The sequence below is a fragment of the Castor canadensis genome, chromosome 3, assembly GCF_047511655.1.
Source record: "Castor canadensis chromosome 3, mCasCan1.hap1v2, whole genome shotgun sequence".
In the NCBI taxonomy this organism is placed as follows: domain Eukaryota; kingdom Metazoa; phylum Chordata; class Mammalia; order Rodentia; family Castoridae; genus Castor; species Castor canadensis.
Window position 1 is genome coordinate 169,082,461 of NC_133388.1, and position 23,027 is coordinate 169,105,487.

Here is a 23,027-nt window from a genome sequence, read left to right on the forward strand (position 1 = left end):
ACCAACTCATGAATGGATAAATAAAATGTGGTAAATCACCACACTAATAAGGCAAGATTTTAGTAACAGGGGAAACTGTAAGTAGTGATATTAAGAAGGACTTTGAGAACTTTCAATACTCTCCCCTCAATTTTTTGTTAATCTTAAAATTGGTTTTTTAAAAGGGCATTTAAAAAATATGGAAAATCCATACAATGTAATATTATTCAGCCATAAAATGCAATAAACTACTGGAACATGTATTCTGGTGAGCCTCAAAAACATTATTATAGGTGATAGAAGGCAAACACAAATGCTATGTGATTCCATTTATATGAAATGTCCAGAATGGGCAAATCTACAGAGACAGGTTATCAGTTGCTGGAGACTGGAGCAAAAGGAGTATGGGGTATGTTGTTAATGGATATGAGGTTTCAATTGGAAGCTAAATGGGAGCTGGATAATGGTGATATTTTCAGAACAATTGGAATAGACTAACCCACTGAATCACCCTAAATGAGTGAATTTTATGATACATGAACTCTATCTCATTTTTAAAAATTATATCTCAATTTCACAGTTGAGTTTCAGGAGAGGGAAAGAGGAAGGGAGAGAGAAAGGGAGAAGAGGAGAGGAGAGAAAAGAGAGAGAGAAAGGAGAGAGAGAAAGAGAGAGAAAAAAGAGCGAGAGAGAGAGAGAGAGATCCTAGTCCTTGAATACACAAGATAACAATTTTATTCCTTGGCTCTAATTACACGACGTTCTTTAGTTCACTGTCTCTTTCTTAAGTATTAAGGGTACCCACAACTCCATAAGATCAGTATTTCCCTCTTCCATATGCCATCTTCACTCCCCCATTGTCTATCATGTCCTTTCCTTTTCATATTATGGCAAAGCAAAGGACTTATTAACGACTCGTGTTTCATATAGTTTAAGTTTTGCTGTGAAATGAAATGATATTCTCTTTGGTTGGCCAAAAGCAAGATAAAGAATAATCCTAATGATATTCTATGTGTATCAATGACTCAAGAAAGCCCAAAACCAGACAAGATGCTAGTGGAAGAGGACATAGGATCAAGCCTTGGCCACATTAAAATAAAATCATCTATCTATCTATCTATCTATCTATCTATCTATATATATATATATATATATATAGTCCCTTTCACAATTGGGTCATCAAACAAGAATTAGCAGACAAATGTGGAGTAAGAACTTGTGAAAGCTATCAATTTGTCTTTTCAAACTCACATCTGTGTATAGCATAACTGTAGATATTAAACAAAAGTGCAGTACAGAAGTGCTCTCCAAATGCTAATGTTTGGGCCCTTTAGTGTTCACTAAAACTATATTTGTTTATATTTCTGAGATACAAGATATTTATGTACATATTGACCTTTTCCGATGGTCATGACTTTTCATTCATTGCAATAATTAGTTTTATCTTATGCCATCTAATATTCTTGTAATTATTGAACATCTGTTTGCATATACACATGTAACATTTATGTTTAAATTCTTAAAGAAAACAGCTAAGTCAGCAAGTATTCCCAGCTCTATAGATTTGCATCAAGATAAATTGTTCTCTTCACAATTTGTGGTCACTTTAGATGGCATCAAGTAATGTCTTTATTTTATAATTTAAGTTAGTGTAACTAACTTACATTAGTTCAACTTGGTTCCTTTCTGTTAAGAAAAACCTCTTAATTAAATATGTAAGGTCTTATCTGTGTGGGTTTGATTACAGAAACTAATAAAGTATTCTCTAAATAATGAAAAAAATAATGGATACACACCTCACTATACTTACAACAACTACAGAAAATATTCTATTTCCAAATTGGGTGCAGGAGTGGTGATTCCTGACATGATAGGTAGGCGTTCTGGTTCCAGTGGAAAATCTCTCCAATCATTTTGTTCGGATAAAAACATGAAGAGTAATAAGCACACTTACCTGGCTTTACAAGGCCTGCCTTTGATTCCTTCTTATATCGAGTTGATTGGATGCTTCCCTCTCCAACCATTGCAGTTTTGCATTTCTTTTTGGTAAAGTCTTCATCGCTTCCAGGACAAAAGCCAATGGGGCTGTTTCCAGTATCTGAGGGTGTCTTCACAGGAGATACAGACTGGCTACTAGGACAGCCTGTGTCATCTAGGAGACAGGAATCAATGAGCATTTAATGATGAGGAGGATATCAATGATGGTAAAGAGAAGCTATGCAGTGTGCCAGGTGTGTGTTCACACTCGTACTCTACTTAGGAGGTCCAGGTAAAATGCTGTGGATGACCTTCTTTTGATGACTTTCCTTTTATTTTTCCAAATTTTGGGCATTCTTTTTTTGTTTCTTTGTTTGCTTGCAGCACTGGAGTTTGACTCAGGGCCCCATATTTGCTAGGTAGGTGCTCTACCACTTGAGCCACTCTGCCAGGATCAAGGGGCTTCCAGCCACAATCCTCCTGATTGCTGCCTCCTGAGTAGCTAGGATTACAGGCCTGAGCTACTAGCACCTGGCTTGCCATTCATTAACAAGGAAAATACCAACTTTTTTTTTTTTTTTTTTTTTGCAGTACTGGGGTTTGAACCCAGGGCCTTCAATTTGGGCCACTCTACCAGCCCTATTTTTTTGTGAAGAGTTTTTCGAGATAGGGTCTTATGAACTATTTGCCTGCCTGAGCTGGCTTCGATCCACGATCCTCCTGGTCTCCACCTTCTGAGTAGCTAGGATTACAGGCATGACCCACTGGTGCCTGGCACCAACTGTTTTATGCAACATATTAAAGGCAAAAGCCTTATAAGCTGCTTTCTTTCTTCTTCCTTCCTTCTTTTCTTTCTTTTTTGAATTGCATGCTTTACTCCAGAGTGGTCTTTTTATTTGAAATTGGCCATGTACAAATGTTGGAGCAAAGGGACTCAAATCTGTCTCTCTCCTTGACTGGGACCTATTGGATTTCCTTCTGTTCACAAATATTTCTGGAACATTATCTTGTGCAAACCCAAACATCTGTGTTTGAATAATTTAATAGTGCAATTTGGGGTCATATCTGTCTACAGATTTTTGGGTGGGGTTAGTAAAGAAAAATACACCGGAAAAATTTAAGATCACTAGTGTGTACTCTACAGATTTATTTATGTCATGAAAATAAAGTCACTTGAATATTCCTGACCATAGCCAGTTTTTGATCACTAGGCCCATCAACTGGTTAATAGAATTTTTAGGTAAGATCTTTGGCTTTAGAAGTTCAAATAAGTAGAAAGAAGTGATCGTATTTTTATCATATACATCCAACCAAAAATACATCAGGTATACTGCTGTGTGATATGCTGATAAAATGAATATGATATTCAAATTAGAAACATTCCTCTAGCTTTCAAGTTTCAGGTTATCATTATCAGGGTCATTATTTTAAGTTAATATACACGATATGAAGTGACTGTCTAAATGCTTATTTAGCAAACAGCATCTTCATACTGCTAACTATGAGTATTTTCCACATTCATTAAAGTATTTATGATGCTTAGTTAGTTCATTTAAACTTCAATGAGGAGAACTGTATAGGAATTGAGAGCCAAATGAGTATACTGAAAAGTATGTCTACTCAAAGTGATCAGTTAGTGGTAAATTTTTCTTACTAAATACATCTTTAATATATGAAAGTATTTTGATGCCAGAGTTATAAAGTTATTAATTAGGCAAGAAAATGAATAAAGACATATAGCACTAATAATCCTAGGACTATTAAATTTTCATGAATATTAAGGGAACTAAAATAATTTGCCATCTATCAAAGGGTACCTTAGGACTCTGTAGTTAAGGGAAGAAACAGAACTAGACCTGAATAAAATGTACAAATTGCCTGAATTATCCCTAGAATTCATCTAAAAAAAGAACTGCAATTGCTTCATTTTGGCTTTTATTTCATTTTTTTATTATGAAGTAGTCCAATTCCTGGAACAACATGAACTTGGCACTAACAAACTGATTTATTTGTCTTATTGCCTTTTTTTTATTTTGGAGAACATTAATATTCATCAAGATTTCATGGTTCTGTTTCTGATAGTGAATGGTGTTTAGTGTGTGGCTCAAACTTCTGTCTGTGCTGGTCCTTTAAATGTGCTCAGTCTTTTCTGGGCACCTCAAGGAATTCTGGCCCTGTATTAGAGTGGTGAGGCCCTTTCTGAGCTGTTACTTCTCGGCTACTTCATGGCTTACTGCCCTCGACAGATGTCCACACTGCCTCAGCTCTCTAGACCCTTTTTCTTGACTCTTATCCCAAAGCAGATAAATTCAAATGAATAAAGTCCAGCCATTCAAAATTGCTTGCTGCCTCTAAAATTATTTTGAGACAGCTCCTTAAATTACTTCTTTTGAAAGAGAGAGGGCCCAAATAAGTAAAAATCTACACTTCAGAAGGTTTATCCTAAAAAGTCATTTTTTTTTCTTGACAGCCCTCAGACTCAACAGGATGAGATTAAATGATTTACAGTATTGAGAAACAACATCGAAAAATGCTATAGAAATAATGCTTCAAGGAGACAGAAAGTGTTTTTACCTTGTTCTATAAGCATCTTTCTGATGTTCAATAACTGAGAAAATGTACTCCCCATGTTTTCACTCCTAGTAATTTCAAGTGCAAGGGTCTTGTTAAAAACTTAGACTGTGGGAAGGCAGTACAATTTTTCACCTGCAGTGTGTGCCTCACCTGCCATCAATATTTACAACCTATATTTCCAGGACAGGCAATGAGAAGATGAATATGTAAATCAAACTTGAACTTTTGATACCTCTCAAAGAATTTGAATTACTACATACACATCTCTTTAATTGCCTACTATTGTGCTTCATACCAAGATGGAAACAATAGGAAGATAACACACAATCTTTCGCTGGCTACATGAGTATGTGTCAAGTTCTGGTACTGAGGCAACCCACCAGCATTGTACCCAGTCCCCATCCTGGCAGAGCTTACAAATTAGCCAAAAAGAGCTAACATTCAGCATTTATGCACAGTTCTTACAAACCAGCAAGTCTGTTCAAGTAAATTTGCATCCAAGAAAGTCAATGAGTTCTCAGAACAGTCTGAGATATTTGTCTGTTTGGTCTAATGGACCACCACTGACAAAGAAATTTAGCTCACAAAGAACGGAGCCATTAATTTTCCTACTATAATAGAGGACACACTTTAAGTCATGCAAATTTAGATCCCAGACAGGCCCAGGGCTCCGTGTGCCAGAGAGTCATTGAGTCACTTGTGCCACGTGAGAGGTTTTGTTCTGTGTTGAAGAAATGATTATCTTTTCAACAAGTCTCATCTAGGGCTCCTTCCCTGCTGTCCCTTGCCATCTCTTCCTCTTCTTGGCACAAGTGAAAGCTGACAACCAGCTCAGATGAAAATAATACTGCTATTCAAAATTCTTTGTGAAATATTCTCAGTTTAGACGAGTTATAGAGGCACACACCTGCAATTCCAGCACTCAGGAGGCTGAGGCCAGGAATGGAAAGTTCCAGGTCACCTAAACTACATAGAAAGAACTTGTCTCAAAGAAAACAAGGACTGGGGATGTAGCTCAGTAGCATGCACAGGCTCTGGGCTTGATCTCCACTGGAATGCACATTTATTCTGAAGATTTTAAAAATGATGACCAAGTTAATCCTCTTTGGTTGTTTAGATTTAATCTTCCCACGTGCTGAGCTACACGTGGACTAAGCACGTATTAAAGAGATCGTTATTAAACTGCTGCAGTTAAAAAACTGAGTATCCTGCTGCTGCCCTGTAGAATCTATAGTTCTACAAACATGATGTTAATAATTCTAGAATTTTAAGTTATATTAATATACAGAAATTATCAATGGCAAACATTTCTAATGTAATAGAGAAGAGGGAACTGTTTTTGAGTAGGAAATGGCAGAAATCTTAAATGATCTATCCCAGAAGTGTAGGATGTCTCAAATTCCCAGAAGACTGCCTAAGACAGGTAAGATCATTTAGGTCTGGTTTTGCTAAGAGGGAAGATTTGTGGCAAGGTGTTGTTAGAAAGAGGATGTAGAATCTTGTCTACTGGAGAGGAAGGAATTTAAAACACACATACACATACAACTCTTATACAGCTAGCTGCCTTTTTATAGTTCCTTCACTATTAATCATGATAAGTATAACCTCATTAAAAAGAAACAGGACTACTGTTTTATACTGTATGATTCATTTGAGAAGAGTAGATAATTTCATTCTGGGGTTAACTATGTGAAATCCCATGTAAACAGTAAAGATCAAGTAAAAGCAACCCTTGTCAAGGCCACATCTAAATGATCACCTTCTATAATTATGGATATTGATTTGCATTTCCTCTTCTATGTATATTAAGAAATAGATTATTTTGTTGTTGTTCTTGTTCATTTGTTAGGATCCTTTTGACATATACAATTAAGGGTAGTAGAAAGAATTCTCACAGATCTAGAGATCTTAGTAGAAGTTGTTACCTATCTAAAAAATATACTTAAAAATATACCTAAAGAGTAACTTCTACATTGTTGTTAAGGGGGGGAGTTCCAAATGTCTATAAAAATAGTTAGGAGAGACAGGCCCCTGTTATAATTCTGTAGCCTAGGTATTGTTCAAAGCTGATTTTTTAAAAATCACTTTTCCTCTCTCTTTACATTACAAGCTCTTTGGGAACAAGGGATATAGCTAAAAATTGTATAATTAGTTAGAATTCTGAAAAATATGTGTCTTTGCACTCTCTAAAATAATTTGGATCTTATTTCAAATGTGCTACAGGAACTTGTTAAATTAAAAGAATTTGAAAATCTTCTGGTGAGGCTGTTAAAGTTTTAACTTAATTTCACTCTTACAAAAGTAAAACTCATGGATAATCAGGTACAGAAGAGTACAAAGGAGTAAATTAATAATATTTTCCTATAATTGTGTTACTCAGAAAATAAAATTAGTGGTTTGGCATATTTCATCATTAATCTTTTTAAAAGTAATGAATAAAGGTTTATTTGCCTGGTTGCTTTTTTATCAAAATTTCAACAAATATTATTCTTAATGTCACTACCCTGTCATTGAACATTTCTCCCTGGAACTTGTTGGGTTAGAAAGAAGCTATTAAGTACTAACAGGAACCAACACAAAGGGGCCTCATTAGCCAGAAATGGAATAATTTGAGCATCAAAAAGAATAATAAGTGCAAGTGACAGATAACCATCAGATATATAAAAATCTATGAAGTCATTTCCATATAAAAAATAAAAAGAAAGTGATAGGTACCTTTTGTTCCCCAAATTCCCAATCTCCTGGTAATCATTGGAAATGATACAGAGACCAGTTGCTTATATTGAAAATTGTCAACTGAAAGGAAAAATTAGCATATATCCTCACTGCAGAAAGTATTCCTACATAAACTGTATTTCATTCAGTGTAACTGAAATCCCTCATTGATACTGGAACATTCTTATTTATAGAAGCATTCTGGTTTAATGAAGGTAGATGAAATAACAGAAATAGAAAATTACTGTTTTGTAACTGCTAACAAAATAATTCATTTAGGCAACACAAAATGGATGAAGCCATTGGGCCAAAGGCTAATGGAGAATTTGCAGTGCAAGGAACAGGCCTTACTGTTGTGTCCACGGAGTGTTCTTACATCATCAACAGTGGAACAGTAAATATTACATACACTCTGACAGGACATGGACACAGAACCCCCTCTACAATATTTTTTGCCACAAAATAAGTTGTCGCCAAATCGAACCAAGGCTTTAAAACAAATGTCCATCTTATAAAACACATGGGGAATAGTAAGTTAAACCAAGTGTTGGCAAACTGCAGAGTGCAGGCCAAATCCAGTCCTGCCTGCTTTTGTAAATAAAGTATTATTGGAGCACAGCCACCACCGATCCTTTACATTGTCTATGCTGAACAATGGCAGACCTGAATAATTGCAACAGAAGTTGTATGGCCAGAGAAGTCAAACACATTACTATCTGTCCTTTACAAAAGAAGTTTGCTGACTTCTGGGTTAAACGATAACATAAGGAAGCAAACAGACACTTTTAAGACGACTGGAGATATTTCAGTGTTCTCAATCATAACAAGGAATTATGTTAGTAATTTAAGTGGTGTTGTGGTTATATAAAGAAATGTGTGTTTCTTATGATATTAAAGCATGTAGGCATACATGAAATGAACTGATGTTTGGAGACTTGCTTTATAATGCTTCAGCAAAGGATACAAAAAGGGTAAATGTAGAAATTACAGTAATATTTTGCTAACATGTAGCCTGAATAAATTGGATAAAATGAGTATTCAGGAGTTCATTGTATTATGCTCTTTGATTTTGATTATGTTTTTAAAAGTTCCAAAATGTTTCATTTCTTTAAAAAATGTTATTTTAAATGAGTGCTTAAAGTAGATGTGACTATGGAATATTAAAGACCAATTTCATCTTACAGGTTATTTTAGGTTTCCATTCTCTTATTATTAAAATTGCTTTAAAAACACATTTTTGATACTTCTTTAGTCAAATATTTTAGCGGTTGGTTCACAGAATGCATGTCTACTGGAATTCTAAATCTCCTAAAAAGTCTAAGACAACTTATTTTCCTATTTTTATATAAGAATATTCCACTTACTAAGTTCTTGCAAGTATTAAGTGATTTGCTTATATTTCTTCAAGTTAATAATTAAGAATTGATTTTTGATGTTTTAATTTGCACTATTTGTTAGTAAATCTTAATGTCTTTCATATGTTCATTGGCCTTTTTAACTTACTCTATGAATTGTTCATGTCCTATGATAATTTTTCTAATTGGATATTCAGGCTTCCTTATTGATCTGCAAGAAATCTTTATGTATAAGCAGTATTAACCCTTTGTCTTATTTCATCTATTTGCGTTTGATCTTAATTTCATAATGATTTTGACATCCAATTCTGTCAAATCACTCCATGCATTCCTTTGTTATTTGTTCCAATGTTTTTATGATTGGAAAGTCCTATTTTACTTAAAAAATCAAGTAAATATTTGCCTACACTTTCTTTTAGATGTTTATAGTTTCACTTTTCATTTATATTTAAGATATCTGGAATTCATTATAAAATTTGGTGTGAAGATTAAATACTAACTTTATTGTTATTATGGTTTTTAGGCAATTTAGCCTTTCCACATTACTGTCCAATGCTTTTATGATGAAAATTTACAATGAATATTTTTGCATAATTAATTGATACATTTTAAGATTGCCCAATGTGTGGGCATGTATGTATGGATGTGTTAATACAAAATTTCCTGATATTTATAAACATGCCTAATAACTGTACCATCATACACACTTGGTAGCAATGTTGACCAAGTCCTACTTAAATCTCTTTTCTCCAATTTCACAGAACTCTAAGAATTTTACAAGAACCAAACACCATGTTCTAAAGATTAGAAATAAACTATTTCTTCAAGTCCAAGAAACATCTCCAAATCTCTTGGTTTCCTTTTGACTTTAGATATCAGCACTCACTCATTTTCCAAAATGTTGAACTAAACAACTCCAGAAGATACATTTAACAGTAACATCAGGCAGAGGAAAGCATAGTTTTGTGCCATAGTGTTTTGAACATTCAGTTATGGTTTGATGCTGCTCAATGTTCAGTTTCAAAATTTAAGGGGAAAATCCGCTATTTTAAGGAAACATTATTTTGAACAATATGGAAGTCTAGTTGATTCTCATGAAGGAAAGAAGCATTTAGTAACATTCATCGATTATCTATTATCTACCAGATTATTCCATTACTAGTATTATTCTTACTGCTCTAGATACCAGCAGTTCTGAAGATAGTTTGATGGACACAGATAAAATATTCTGACCATACATCATTTATATGTACTGAAAAGACACAGGTAAGATAAGAAAATTAACACTTACTAAGAACCTGTCATGTGGCAAGCACACTAATGTTTATCATGTAATTTTAATAACGTGCTATAGTTGGGAAAACTGAGAGGTAAAGTATTTCATGGTCACACAGCTACCAAGTAATGGACTCAATTCAAACTCAGGTCTGCAGGATCAAAGTGCCTGTTTTTCTAACCCCCATAAGCTAGCTGTTTTCTAATTTTTCTTCTACTTACCCTTCTTTCAAGAGGAAACATTGGCTATTCTAGGAATGCCCAAATTAAAAACAGACAAAGGAAGCTGTTAGAAAGAAGCCATCCCATAATAAGCAGACCACAAAAATTTGAGGCAAGGAACTCTTTCTAGCTGTTTCCAGGATTCCTGCCTCCACACATGTAGCCATATGCACAAAGTACATATTTACGTGTTCTAGGTTTCAATAGTAAAATCTGAACTTTTCACCTAATTTTCACCTAATTTAGCACATTTCAGAATTATATAACATGTCACTAACTGGTGGCCAGTGTTGAAGTGTAAGAATCTCATTCACCATTTATTCATCCACCCACCCATTCATCCATCCATTTATTCAATCTACAAATAATTACTTTGTGTGTCAGGTATTATTCTATGTAGCACAATACAATATTGATTAAGACTTATGAAGATAACTTGGTGGCTCACACCTGTAATCCTAGATACTTGGGAGGCAGAGATAGGGAAGATTGTGGTTTGAGTCCAGCTTGGGCAAAAAATTAGTGAGACCTCATCTCAATTGATAGCTGCATGTAGTGTCATGTACCTGTAATCAGAGCTATGTGGGAAGCATAAATAGAAGAACTGTGGTCTAGGCTCACTGGGACAAAAACACGAGACCCTACCCCAAAGATAAATAAAGGAAAAAGGTCTAGGAGCATGGCCCAAGTGGTAGAGTGGCTCCCTAGCAAGTACAAGGCTGAGTTCAAATCCCATTATCACCATAAAAAAGAAAAGACTTATTTTTTTCCTTGAGGCATTCATTTTCTAGTTGTGAGGAAGACAGTTAATAAGCAAGTAGGAAAAAATACTTAAAGAAGATATTTTGGATTGTGATGTACCATTAATGAAACAAATTGGATGATTTTATGTAGACTAAATAGGTTAGAGATGGGAAGAACTTCATTAGACAGGTGGTCATGGAAAGTTAAAGAGGTAAATTTGAGTTGAGAACAGAAAAGAAGAAATAAGAGAAAAAGCAGGGAAAAGAATTCCTGGCACAGGGAACAACAAGCACAAAAAGCTCTGAGATAAGAAAGAACATGGTGCAGTAAGGAAAGTGACAGGAGGCTAACAAGAAGAGAACAATTGGTAGTGAAGTCAGAGACAGGCAGAAACCCAAGAGCCTGGGGAACTGTAAGTCAGAGGTCATTCAGTTTATCTTAAGTGCAATGGAAGCCATACCATGCATTAGGCACAAGATGACAAAAATCTGCTTTGTGGTTATAAAAGAGAACAGGCTGAATTAAATGACAGTATATCTAGAAGATATTTATTGAGTGTCTACTAAGTACCAAGTGTTTTAGATACTTTACTTATCACAATTCTGAGCCAATTTAATGTAATATCCCTTTGAGATAGGTACCATGGTTATCCAGGTTGTCAGGGGACATACAAAACTAGCACTAGCATTTAAGCAACTGCTGGAGCTTGTAATTAATCGGTAAGGGGTATGAATCCAGATAGGCTGGATTCTCCCAGAAGGGAGCTCCAGAGATCCCTTCTATGCTGCATGGCCCCTTTAGGAATGAAAGGGCAGATGCGAACAAACCTATTCAAAGGCTACTATTATGCCTACAAATGAGAAGTGACTGTGCTTTGACTAGGTATTAATAGTGAAAATAGAGAAGAGTGGATGGATTTGGATATATTTTGAAAAATAATTGAAATATATTTATGACAGTGAAAAATAGGAAATAATGAAGGATGCCATCTAGGTTTTCTTCCTTTAGCATGTGGGCATATGGTGGTCACTTTTGGTTGGAGAAAAATGAATTTAAGAGCATGCAGAAATCAAGAATTCTGATTTTAGTATAGTAAATTTGAGGCACAAATTGAACATGACATTGACATATCAAGTAGGCTCTTGGCTAAATGACCCTGAAACATCACCACCTTATGGATGAAGACCCAGACCTGGATAGAACCCTCAGGGAGGGAAGGAAGAGAAGGGGGACAAGCAGGCTGACCGAGGAATGACTTGAGAGGCAGATGTACACTCAGGGATGGGGTCACAAAAGCCAAAGAGGAGAATCTTTCCTGAGAGAAGGGCTGCTCCATGTGTCAAGTGCTGCTGAGAGGCTAAGAGAAATGAGGGCAGATGAGCACATGAGAGACATCCACATGCTAGACAGGGGCAAATCAGGGGAAAAGGGCTTTGGTGAAGTTTACCAGTGAAGAGGAGCTGAGAAATGGGATGGTAGCAGCAGATATGAGAGGTCCAGGGGAGCTTCTCCTAAGGTTGCAGCTACCTGTCCTGTGTGCTAATGAAAATGAGCCATTCAAAGTAACTCAAAGGAGCACCTTACACTAAGACATGCAACCTACATCTCTACAAATAAGTGGAGAGTGGAATCATTATTTAGTGGATGCCTCCTTAGTCTCTTGGAGACAAAATATTCATCTCACATGTAAACATTCTTGAGATTTCCAAGCTATGTGCAGCCTCTAGTGCTCCCATAAAAGTCCCTCTGGTACAGCCCTTGGCAGAAAAGAACGACGTGCAGTAAAGTGACCCAGAGTGTTCTCAGACTTGACTTGGTTTCCTATGAAGGGTCAACATGCTTCATTTGCCCTTGGAAAAGTACTCTGGTGGGAAAAATGCCATGTTCTAAATATTTAGTATAGTGTAAGTGACAAATATACCTAGGTGTTCTGGTGAGAAAGAAGCTGACACTGATGTTGGGAAATGGGGGTTAGGGGTGGTGTCAATCACTACCAAAAGGCAGGTGAGCCTTGCAAGGGGGATGGTGAATTCGTCTGTCATGAAAGCTTTCATTTTGCTTGTTCTTTCTTTCATAGGGTTATGATCTTTCCAAAATAGACACATTACACCTCTTTCTGACCTTCCTTCTCCGTAGCAATATGAGTTTATTTGCAGTTTCTAGGCCATGCCTTCTAAAGGCTAAGTTTTTTTTTTTTTTTTTTAAGTTTTTTCTATGGGAAGAGATGGGTCTGAGGGGGAGGGAAAAGGAGGGGACCTGGAAGGAAAGGAAGGAACGAAGAGACAAAGAAGAGACCAGAAAGCCAGCCCTTTCTTTATATTAAGGAAGCTCCAAACCACTCTCAGGATACTTGGATAACAGTTAGCTATATTGTAGTGATGTAAATGTTTTCCACTCTCTTCTATCTCTTTACACACTGGGGATGTGACCCTAGCAGTAGTAGTACTAAGACAGAGCAAGAGATAAAAATGGAAGAAAATTAGGGGAAAATGCTCATACAGTTTATGCAATTATAACAGTTGGGTTTTCTATTTGGAAACAAAGAATTGTTTTGCATTATGTAGAAGTAGGTATTTGCTTCTTTCTGGAGGTATGCGTGTTGACGATTTAACCCAGGGCCTTGTGTATGCTAAGCACTTGCTCTATGACTGAACTCTATCTCCAGCCTACTGCCTTTTAAAAAAGGAACAAAGAAAGAAAGGAGTAAAAGAAATATGCTCATAAATATTCACTCATAAAACCCAGTGACATTTGTAACCCCCAAAATCAGAATTTTGAAAGTTAGTGTCACAGACAAACTATCCATCCACAGAAGAATGGATGAATCCTCAGTAGCACAAAATATCATGCTATCATTACAATGACACGAATGAGGGGGACTTCTATGTGCTGACAGCAATGGCAGGTATAGGTCCTGGATGGAACACATCTTGCAGGAGCCATGTTAGTATTGCTCATTGCTCAGCTACTAGAAGAGCGCCTTGTCAACAATAGGTGCTCATTGCATACTTACCTAATGAAAGAACAGAAAGGACCACAGATCAATATTTGGCAAAAAGCAAAATAAATCCCTTAAAAGTGATTATATCCATCCACTCTGACATATGTGCTTGCACATTTTACAATGAACATGTTTTGCTACTTTTGAATTAAAAAATACATAATTACCATCAAAAAATAGAATTCTGACATTCACCACAGAATAAATGGAAGGCTAGGTTAGTCTCTAATAAGAATGCTACACTCACAGGTGCCCACACAAAAGAGAGAATGAACACCAAGCCAGCTAGTGAAGAAGAAGATCGCAGAGGAAGCCCACAGGAGCAGGGCAAAGGGGAAGGATGTGGGTTTCTGTTGGGATGGGGTGAGTGCTGCATGACCCCAAGAATCAGTGCAGGTGTGCACATCCAAGCTTGTTGAGGTTTCCTTGTAAAGAGAGCAGCAGGCAGGAAATAACAAGCATCTTCCAGGGCCAGAGCAGCCTCACAGCAGACTGGGCAGCCCCAGGGCAGGATGACTTACCCTGCAGTGTGCAATAGTACCACTCAGGGATTCCTTACTGGGACAGGGGAGGGGCTGAGTGGTATCTTCAAAGCAGGAAACAGGCAAAAGGAGCAGCAGTGAGGTCTGGGCAGCCACTATGCCCATGAATCAGAAAACAAGCATACCTACAGTGATTTTTGTTTGTTTGTGGGTTATCCCTTTCTGATTCTAGGGATTGAGCTCTGAGTCTCTAGCTTGCTAGCAAGCAGTCTATCACTTGAGCCAGGTTCCAAATCCAGCAGTCTTGTATACCTGAAGTTTGCCAGTCTTATCCTGGCCAGTGGGAGGAGACTGGGGCTTTCTCAGAATAAAAACCACCTGCAGGATGGAGTGGGATGGTGGCTGCTGTCAAGTCAGAACCTGGGAAACACGGATATGTGACCCGTTATTAAACACTCTCTTGATTGTAATCTGGGCTGCTAGATTTTCTCACGGTTTGCATGCCTGAGATAAGGATTAGGGAGGATGGTATTTTCTCACTGTTCTCTAAATATGTCCTGTACTTTCACAACTCCATGCTTTTACACACATTGATCTGTCTGCCATGCCATACTTTGCGTCTCAAATGTCTATACAACCTTCAAAACCTTGTTTACATGCAAACTCTTGAAGGGAGGATTTTCTGGTTTTCTTAGCAAAAAGGACTCTCTTCTAGCTACCATAGCACTAGGATCATAGTTCTCAATTATGGATCTTACTCTTGACATTCAAAGGCTTAACTCCTTAAGACAGGAATATTTCCTTCATTATTATATTGGATGCTCAGTACATTTTTAGTTGTTAAATTTCTCCAAATAATATGCTAGTTCCCCAATATCATTTTATTAAAAGAATGAGCATTCTTAACTTGTCCTGCTATCAGAATTATAACTTTCACCAAATTCCAACAAATACTTACTAAGCAACCCCTGTGAGTAGGGCAGAGTGCAGGGGACAATATTGCTCCTGTCTTCATGGAGTGTATGGTCTACTGGGGAGTCAGAGAACTAAATAAGAAATTTTAAAACTAGGCCATGTGCTATCACAGAGGAAGCATAGAAAGGGACACCTAACCTGGACTTTCAGTTGTATAGTTTGCCTTCCTACTCTGATCTAGATATATAGGTTATATATTCATTATCTAAAATACTTGGGTCCAGAAATATTTTAGGGTTTGGATTTTTTTGAATTTTGAAATATTTATATAGACTATGAAAAGTTTTGGGTTTTGAAGGATTTTACATTTCAGGTCAAGGATGCTCAACCAGTAATAAACTTACTTACATTTATATTCACTTTTAACAGTCTTTATAATTTGTGTGACTTTTCTTGGTCTACATTCAGTCTTATTATAAACAAACCAATCTGCTATTTTTAATCTCTCTCTTTCTGTCTACTCCTTCCTCAGTTTAAAATCTTTATCAAACTTGCCATCTGATAATCATCCAATTTTGATTATACATGTTGCATTTGTTTTTATTATATTTTTCCCACTCCAGTTAGCTTTCTACAAAAGCTGCTTGCACTTGCTGCATTTGTCACCTCTCTCTCACATCCCAGCCCAACAGGATTTGGTATTCCATCCCCAAGAGTTTTTACAACTATTTCTGATTAAGATCAGGATAAACTAGTAGTCTGCTCCCAGAGCACTACTCAGGACCCACTTTTCTTAATCTTATTTTGGCATCCGAGTCTGTTGGTTCCTTGCTTTTTGAAACTTACTTCCTTTGGAATCAGAGACACTGTCACACCTGGCTCTTCTCCTTTATGGTTGCCCATCCTCGGGGATCCTGGTTTTGTTTTCTGACTCCTTTTGCTATACCTAGAGTCCTATTCTTGGTCCTCTAACTTTATCCTGCTATGCACTCTCCACTGGTAATATTACTAACTCCTCTGACTTTAGCTGCCACCATTTTTTGTTTTAGTGGTTCCAGACTTTTGTTCAAATGCAAAAAAGTCTAAATTGAGCTAATTAAATTGACTTACAGTCTTTCTTCCCAGTCTTGCTATTTCATTTGTGTTCATGAATTTGTGTTTATGAAGTGAAAATTTAGGCAGTATTCTTTCCTTTTTCTTCCACTTGCAACTGTTAACTAAGATCCATCTGTTCTGACCCCAAAGCTCACATCCATCATCTTCTCAGTCGTCACTTACATTGCTACAGTGGCCTTCAACCCAGGCAGGGCCCTCGATGTTATTTCATGTTCTCCTAGCCACTGTCTTCCCTGCAAAATGGTAGTCCTTGAGCCATTTATGCATGCTATTTGGCCCTCAGAGTTAGTTAAAAAGCTAGATTTTAAAAACCCTGAATGCCTTTAGAAATGGCACACACTGTCTAGTTCTAGAATCCTCTTCATTGCTTTTATCCATGTGGCCTCACTGTTCACATTATTGGCCTTGTTCCTGTATGGACCCTTAATCTTTTGGATGGAGTTCTTAGCATAGCATATGAAGCCTTTCATGAACTGGCTCTGGCTGCTTTCTTATCCTATTTCATGCTTTTAACTCAGGTCTGCCAAAGCCAAGGTTTATGTTTATCTACTACATCATGCTAATTAATGCTAATTCTTTGCATCCTTGGCCTTATGAAATATGAGAGGCCAATGCTGGTAATAAGTGGAGCAACAAACTCAAATTATAGGGCAGGAGTGTGTGCGGAGAAGGTGTGGGTAAAAGGGACAGGGACATAAAACAAGTGAGTAAAAGTAAATCCCAAGATTTGTTATCCTTTTATTTAGGTGTCTGAGTTAAGGCAGCAAAATAAATGGTTTTTCTAATCCCTGTATTTTATTCATCTTTGTAGCCTTAGAACAATTCTTGATCCTTAGAAGGCATTTCATAAATGTTTATTGAATAAATAGGTGTTGGTAGAAACTTGTGAAACACTGAATGTCCTAAAACTTCTAGGCCTCAGTTTCTCTTCCTTTACTTCTTTCAGTGTAATCACTGACCGTTTAGGGTCCACTCTTTTGGTGTGTGCCCAAAGTTATCCCAATCTCAAAGAAAGAAAATGGGAGAATAAAAAGTGTGGATAGAGACAGCAAATCCAGATAGAAGATTACACAGGAAAATAAAGTAAGAAAATCCTTCTTTCTTCCCTTTTCATTTCTACCATTTAGACACAAGTTAAACCAATTATGTAGATATGAATAACATTATGGCTAGGCCAATGACATGGGACTTGTTAACATAAAGTCAGAAGCTATTAATTCCACAGAAAATAGGAACATTCCTCTTTTCCCACGGCCACTGGCTTAAAGAGCTTGCTGGCCAGAACTCTCATCTTTGATCTTTGCTCATTTTGTGATACAATTTGTGTATAACCTTCACATTCAGCATACAACATCCCCAAACAAACACAGATCACAAGGCAGTGAGGCTCAGACCTCAGCATGCATAAGAATAATCTGGAAAGCCTGTAAAACACAGATTCCTGAGTCCCCACCATTCCAAGATGATAGATTTAGGGTGGGGTTGAAGTATCCACAATTTAAACAAGTTTTACTAAAGATTCTCAGGTGAAAACAACATACTCTGAAACCAGGAAATGATACCATAAAGATAAATATTTTTGAATATAAATGACTTTCAGATTAAGTACTATAGTTTCCTTTTAGACATGGTCCAATTCTTCCATCATGATTACATTTCACAGCCCCCACTAGCTTTATTGGATGAAAACAACTTGTTCTTGTCTTACTTGCAGTTACTACATTTTAAAAGAAATACTGCCTATGTACCCATCACTTGTAATCTATTTCATTATGAACAGATTTCTGTGACTGAAACAGCTAAACCCCTAAAATACATATTATGCAATAGTACCTAGGCCCTATACTTATTAAAGTGAGCCTAAATTCTTAGGGTTGTTGTTTTTCAATTCACAGCAGGTTGGCAGTCATTCAATTATAATATAATTTGGTATTGCAGCTCACTTCATTTGAAGCAGTTCATCTCAATTCTAATCATTATGTTCAAAGGTTCGCTCTGTCTAGATGCCAAGTTTCCTCAACTAGACAAAAGCATAGCAGAAATACTTCTGTTTGGCAAGGCCTGGCGAATTTTTGGAGGCTCTGTCATGCCTCAGCAGGGCACTAGTCAGGTTATAATTTGCCTTAATTGTTCTGCCCACAAACAGCAACGATGATTACCTCTAGGTCATTGGCATTCAAAGAAAAATTTCTTCCAAGACACTGTAAAAACTAAAATACTTTTTGCAAACAGTTTACTGGAGATTAGACTACAAAAAAAAATTCTCCAATTATGACCATTTTGTTTGTTGACCTGGGACATGATTTTTTAAATGTAACTCACAAATTTGTTCATGTGTCTGTGTGTGCACACTACAGAAACATGAAAATAACTAAGAAAAATTATCGGTCTTCCATGAAACAACCAGTGTTCTGTATGCATAATTTGTTCCACCTGCCATGTTTACAAGGCACCCCAAGGAGAAGAAGCTTAAAACCCAGTAACCCATCTGCCTCCCAGTTCTAAGGGGGTAATTATTGCCTCAACTAAGCGAAGAGGAATGCACAGCATGTAGCTAACCATGGCAGGTGACTGATGGCTGTGCCTCACATACTCACCCAGGTCACCAGCTTTTCTATAGTGGGTGGGGTCATGGTATCATGACAAACACAACTCATTACTACCTGAAAAGGGGAGGAAAAATGGATACAGGCCTAGATTCAATTTCAGTGGGCCACACCCAGAACATAAACTGCAAATGTAGACTTTGTCACTTTTTATGGGCATGTTAAAAACACATAATATAAGGGGGGGGAGAGATAGGGTGAATTTATGCTAAAACACTGTTTCAAACAAACAAAAATAACTGGTTAAAAAGATGTGACACAAAATAAGGTGTTTATTTCTATTAACTTACTACTCACTGTTCTTGATATGTATTTTTTATTTAAATAAAGCATTAATTACCATTTACTAAAAATGTATAATGTTCTACTTGCTGTGTACACAAAATAGGGCTTGGACTCCAATACAACACAAACTTAACTGTCTCCAACTAAGGTCAGAGTGACTAAGATTGAATAGAAACTACAAGGAATGGTCTATTCTAACACTAGACTGATATCCAAGTGCAAAAATACTCATATGCTGATGAAATGCACAAAACACATCTTCAAAGTGATTCTGCCAATAAGCAGCTATTCAAAGAAGAGCTCTTTGGGGACACAGCCCAAATGAATTGCAAAAGGTCACACAAAACTCCTTCCCTCTGAAATGAGGTAGATACAACATACAAATTAGCATATAGAATAACCAGTCATTACATGTTCCTTGCCACGGCTCCCAAGGGAAGAAGGAAGGGAGGCAGTAGAGTGGGGGAGGGAAAGGGAAAGTAGGTAAAAACAAACAGGTCACTTTGGAAATGATGCCTGTCTTTCAATGTCACAGACCAGTAATATTAGAAGAAAATCATGGAAATGGGGGTAGATAACGTAGAGTTATCAGAGTTTTTTGAAAAGTAGAAGTATTATCTACTATTACATATATGTTTTTATATAAATGACTAGAATGCTGAACTCTCAAAATAAACACTAATATTTCATATTAAATAAATGCAACTTTATTCACTCTTACTACATAATCTTTATTTCAAAAAACAAACATTTTAGAACATCTGATGCTCTTTAAAATTAATGCATTTGATACAGATTTGGGGAAGAGAAAGGATAATTTTCAAATTAAATTTCATGGTGTTTGAGTAACATCTTCCTCTGTATTTTAATTTTCTGATTCTAAAAATTCCCTTAACTCCACATGTTCCCTTTCACAGTGGTGAATGTGGCTATTTAAAATGAACATAAGGCAATGCAGATTGACCCCTGTATGGCTATGAAGCTTTGGTGACAACAGGCACCTCTAAGTTTAATTTCGCTCTAGCATAGAATGGTATATTTAATGTTTGTATCTTGTGTTATCTAACTGCCATGATTAAGCAATGGATATTCTGGCCTCAGTGTTTGAAGGGCTGAATTAAAACTAGCTGTTTCCCCCTGCTGGCTGGACATGGTTTACATTCTCTACCTCACTGCCTGCAGCATTAGAACTCCCCATAGGACCAAACCCATTTATTTTCCTCCCATTGACTGACCTCCTAAAGCATCATTAACATGCCCCCAAAGGCCTTGCTACTGTCAATTTTAGTCAGCCCAGCAGCCAAAAGCCTTTGTAGGGCTCATCAGGGGTCTGCAGGAAAGGAAAGCAAAAAAGGGAAAGGCATCAGACCCAAACCTTGGGGAATAGCCAACACAGGAAGATGAGGGAGGGGCCCAGAAACAGAGGGAATCCTACCTTGAGACAGGATGCAAGGCTAAAGACTGAAAGGTTGGTTTATAGAGACCCAAATTATATGTTTCTGCCACTCAATTCTCAGATAGTTAATGACAGAAGGATCAATATCTACTTTCAATTTTCATGTACACCATTATAGCCTTGGTGGGAGACAGGTCTTCTGGGAAGAAGGGACAATTCAGGAAATGGGTCTAAGAGAGAATGAAGGCTAAAGACTGAAAGGTTGGTTTATAGAGACCCAAATTATATGTTTCTGCCACTCAATTCTCAGATAGTTAATGACAGAAGGATCAATATCTACTTTCAATTTTCATGTACACCATTATAGCCTTGGTGGGAGACAGGTCTTCTGGGAAGAAGGGACAATTCAGGAAATGGGTCTAAGAGAGAATTTTAACCAAAATTAATAATTTTATTGCTTGCCTTTATATTTTCTATCTATCTATCTATCTGTCCATCTATCTATATTTGACTTTTTTCTTTTGTTTTGTTTTGGCCAACATTTTCTGATAACTCTACACAGTCCTGAAGTTACAGAGAAAGTGAGTATGTGAAGAGAATATCAGGAATAAATGTGGAGTTGAGTTATGTAAACAAAGCAGTGTCAGTTTGAAATGATGCCTTGTACTCGCTAGTGAGCACTGAGCTCCAAAATGAAGTTAAAGTAAACAACATTACATTCTGCAAATACGACTAGGAACCTTAACTGCTCTAGCTTGTCGGTAATTTTTTTTTCTTCTTCTTGTATTAAGCAAACAATCAGTGAGTTTCTATTTTCAACCAGATTTGTATCATTCAGTTGGCAAGAAATAAGTTTTAAAACATACTATTTCGGTTTTTTCAGAACCAAGCAGAGAATCTGAGACTTCATAGAGAAAAAAAATAAAAAGTAGGTAATAAAGTTTTTCTATAAAACAATTTGTGTGTAGGATGGGATTATTTTCTAAAAGTATGCCATAAATCCAAAGCTGTACTTATGAAAATACTTGAAAAATGTAGTTCCCAGCGCTAAACTCAATGGAATGTCACATCCTGCTAAACTAGAACATTGATCATAGCATCTTGATTCACATGTCCCTTCTCCTATACACACTCTGCTTAAATGTGTTCTAAACAAATTATGCCCCGTGACACATCCTTTACTAATCATAGGATAATCGCTCCTTTAAATTTTGCCCAAAATTTTAACACATCTCAAAAAATACATGTCCTTTTAAAGTATGTGCTTCAAAATGGGTACCATAGGCTCTGTCAAGTGATAATGGTGGTAACTTGAGGACCTATGAAGAAATCTATGCCCTGACCAAATACACTCGCAGTTTTAAGGATAGTTCCTTAATCATGTGCCAGCTGATGTCATAGCTCATCATATTAGGAATTGTCATTTATTGAACACCTCTATAAGCAAGGCTCTGTGCTAGGGGCTCACTTAGAGAAGTGGTCTCATTCAACTTCAGAGAAACTCCACAAAGTAGGTATAAGTTGGACCCTACTACAAAATCCAAAATCCAGAATGGTCCAAAATGTGAAACTTTTTGAACACTGACATAAGGCTACAAGTGGAAAATTCCACACCTGATTTCTTTCTTTCTTTTTTTTTTATTCATTTATTCACATGTGCGTACATTGTTTGGGTCATTTCTCCCCCACCTGCTCCCCTCCCTTGCTCCCCACCCCTCGCTTCCAGACAGAACCCGTTCTGCCTTTATGTCTAATTTTGTTGAAGAGAAGACATAAGCATAATAAGGAAGACAAAGCGTTTTTGATAGCTGAGTTAAGGAAAGCTATACAGAGAGATTCCTAGCATTGCTTTCATGAATAAATGCCACACCTTATTTCATGTCACAGATCACAGGCAAAAGGCTGGAGCACTATTGCATAAAATTACCTTATGCTATGTATAGTAAGGGTGTATGAAACATAAATGAATTTTATAGTTGGACTTGGTTCCCATTCCCAAGATATCTCATTAGGTATATGCAAATAATTCAAAATTTTAAAAAACTCCAAAATCCCAAATACTTTCAGTCCTCAGCATTTTTGATAAGGGATACTTAACCTATATTACCTCCCCGCTTCATGGACGTAACAACTGAGGCTTATGGGGCTTAAGCCCAAGATCACATAGTACAGTATGTAAGTGGTAGTTCAGAGCTTCCGACAATCGGGCCCGGCAGAACACAAGGCCCGTGCTCTTCTCCACTAAACTTCAAGGGCAGCCACGCAACAGAGTTATCTTTGGTCGTGACCTCACTTATTAGAAGTTACTTTATTTGGGGGATTCCATAACAAAAAGAACACAGGCTTATAGAGGCTACTAGTGTAAAATTCAGTATAATATCATTT

The 23,027-nt window shown here is 36.8% G+C and overlaps 1 protein-coding gene across 6 annotated transcripts in view; it reads right to left on the reverse strand.

Moving 5' to 3' along the window:
- Positions 1 to 23,027, reverse strand: part of Sybu (syntabulin) — a 70,532-nt gene that overhangs the window by 41,112 nt on the left and 6,393 nt on the right. For all 6 annotated transcript variants that reach the window (XM_074069080.1, XM_074069079.1, XM_074069082.1 and 3 more), the window contains one exon: positions 1,934 to 2,131. In XM_074069080.1, coding sequence (XP_073925181.1) covers positions 1,934 to 2,131 — 198 coding nt within the window. The remainder of the gene's footprint in view (positions 1 to 1,933; positions 2,132 to 23,027) is intronic.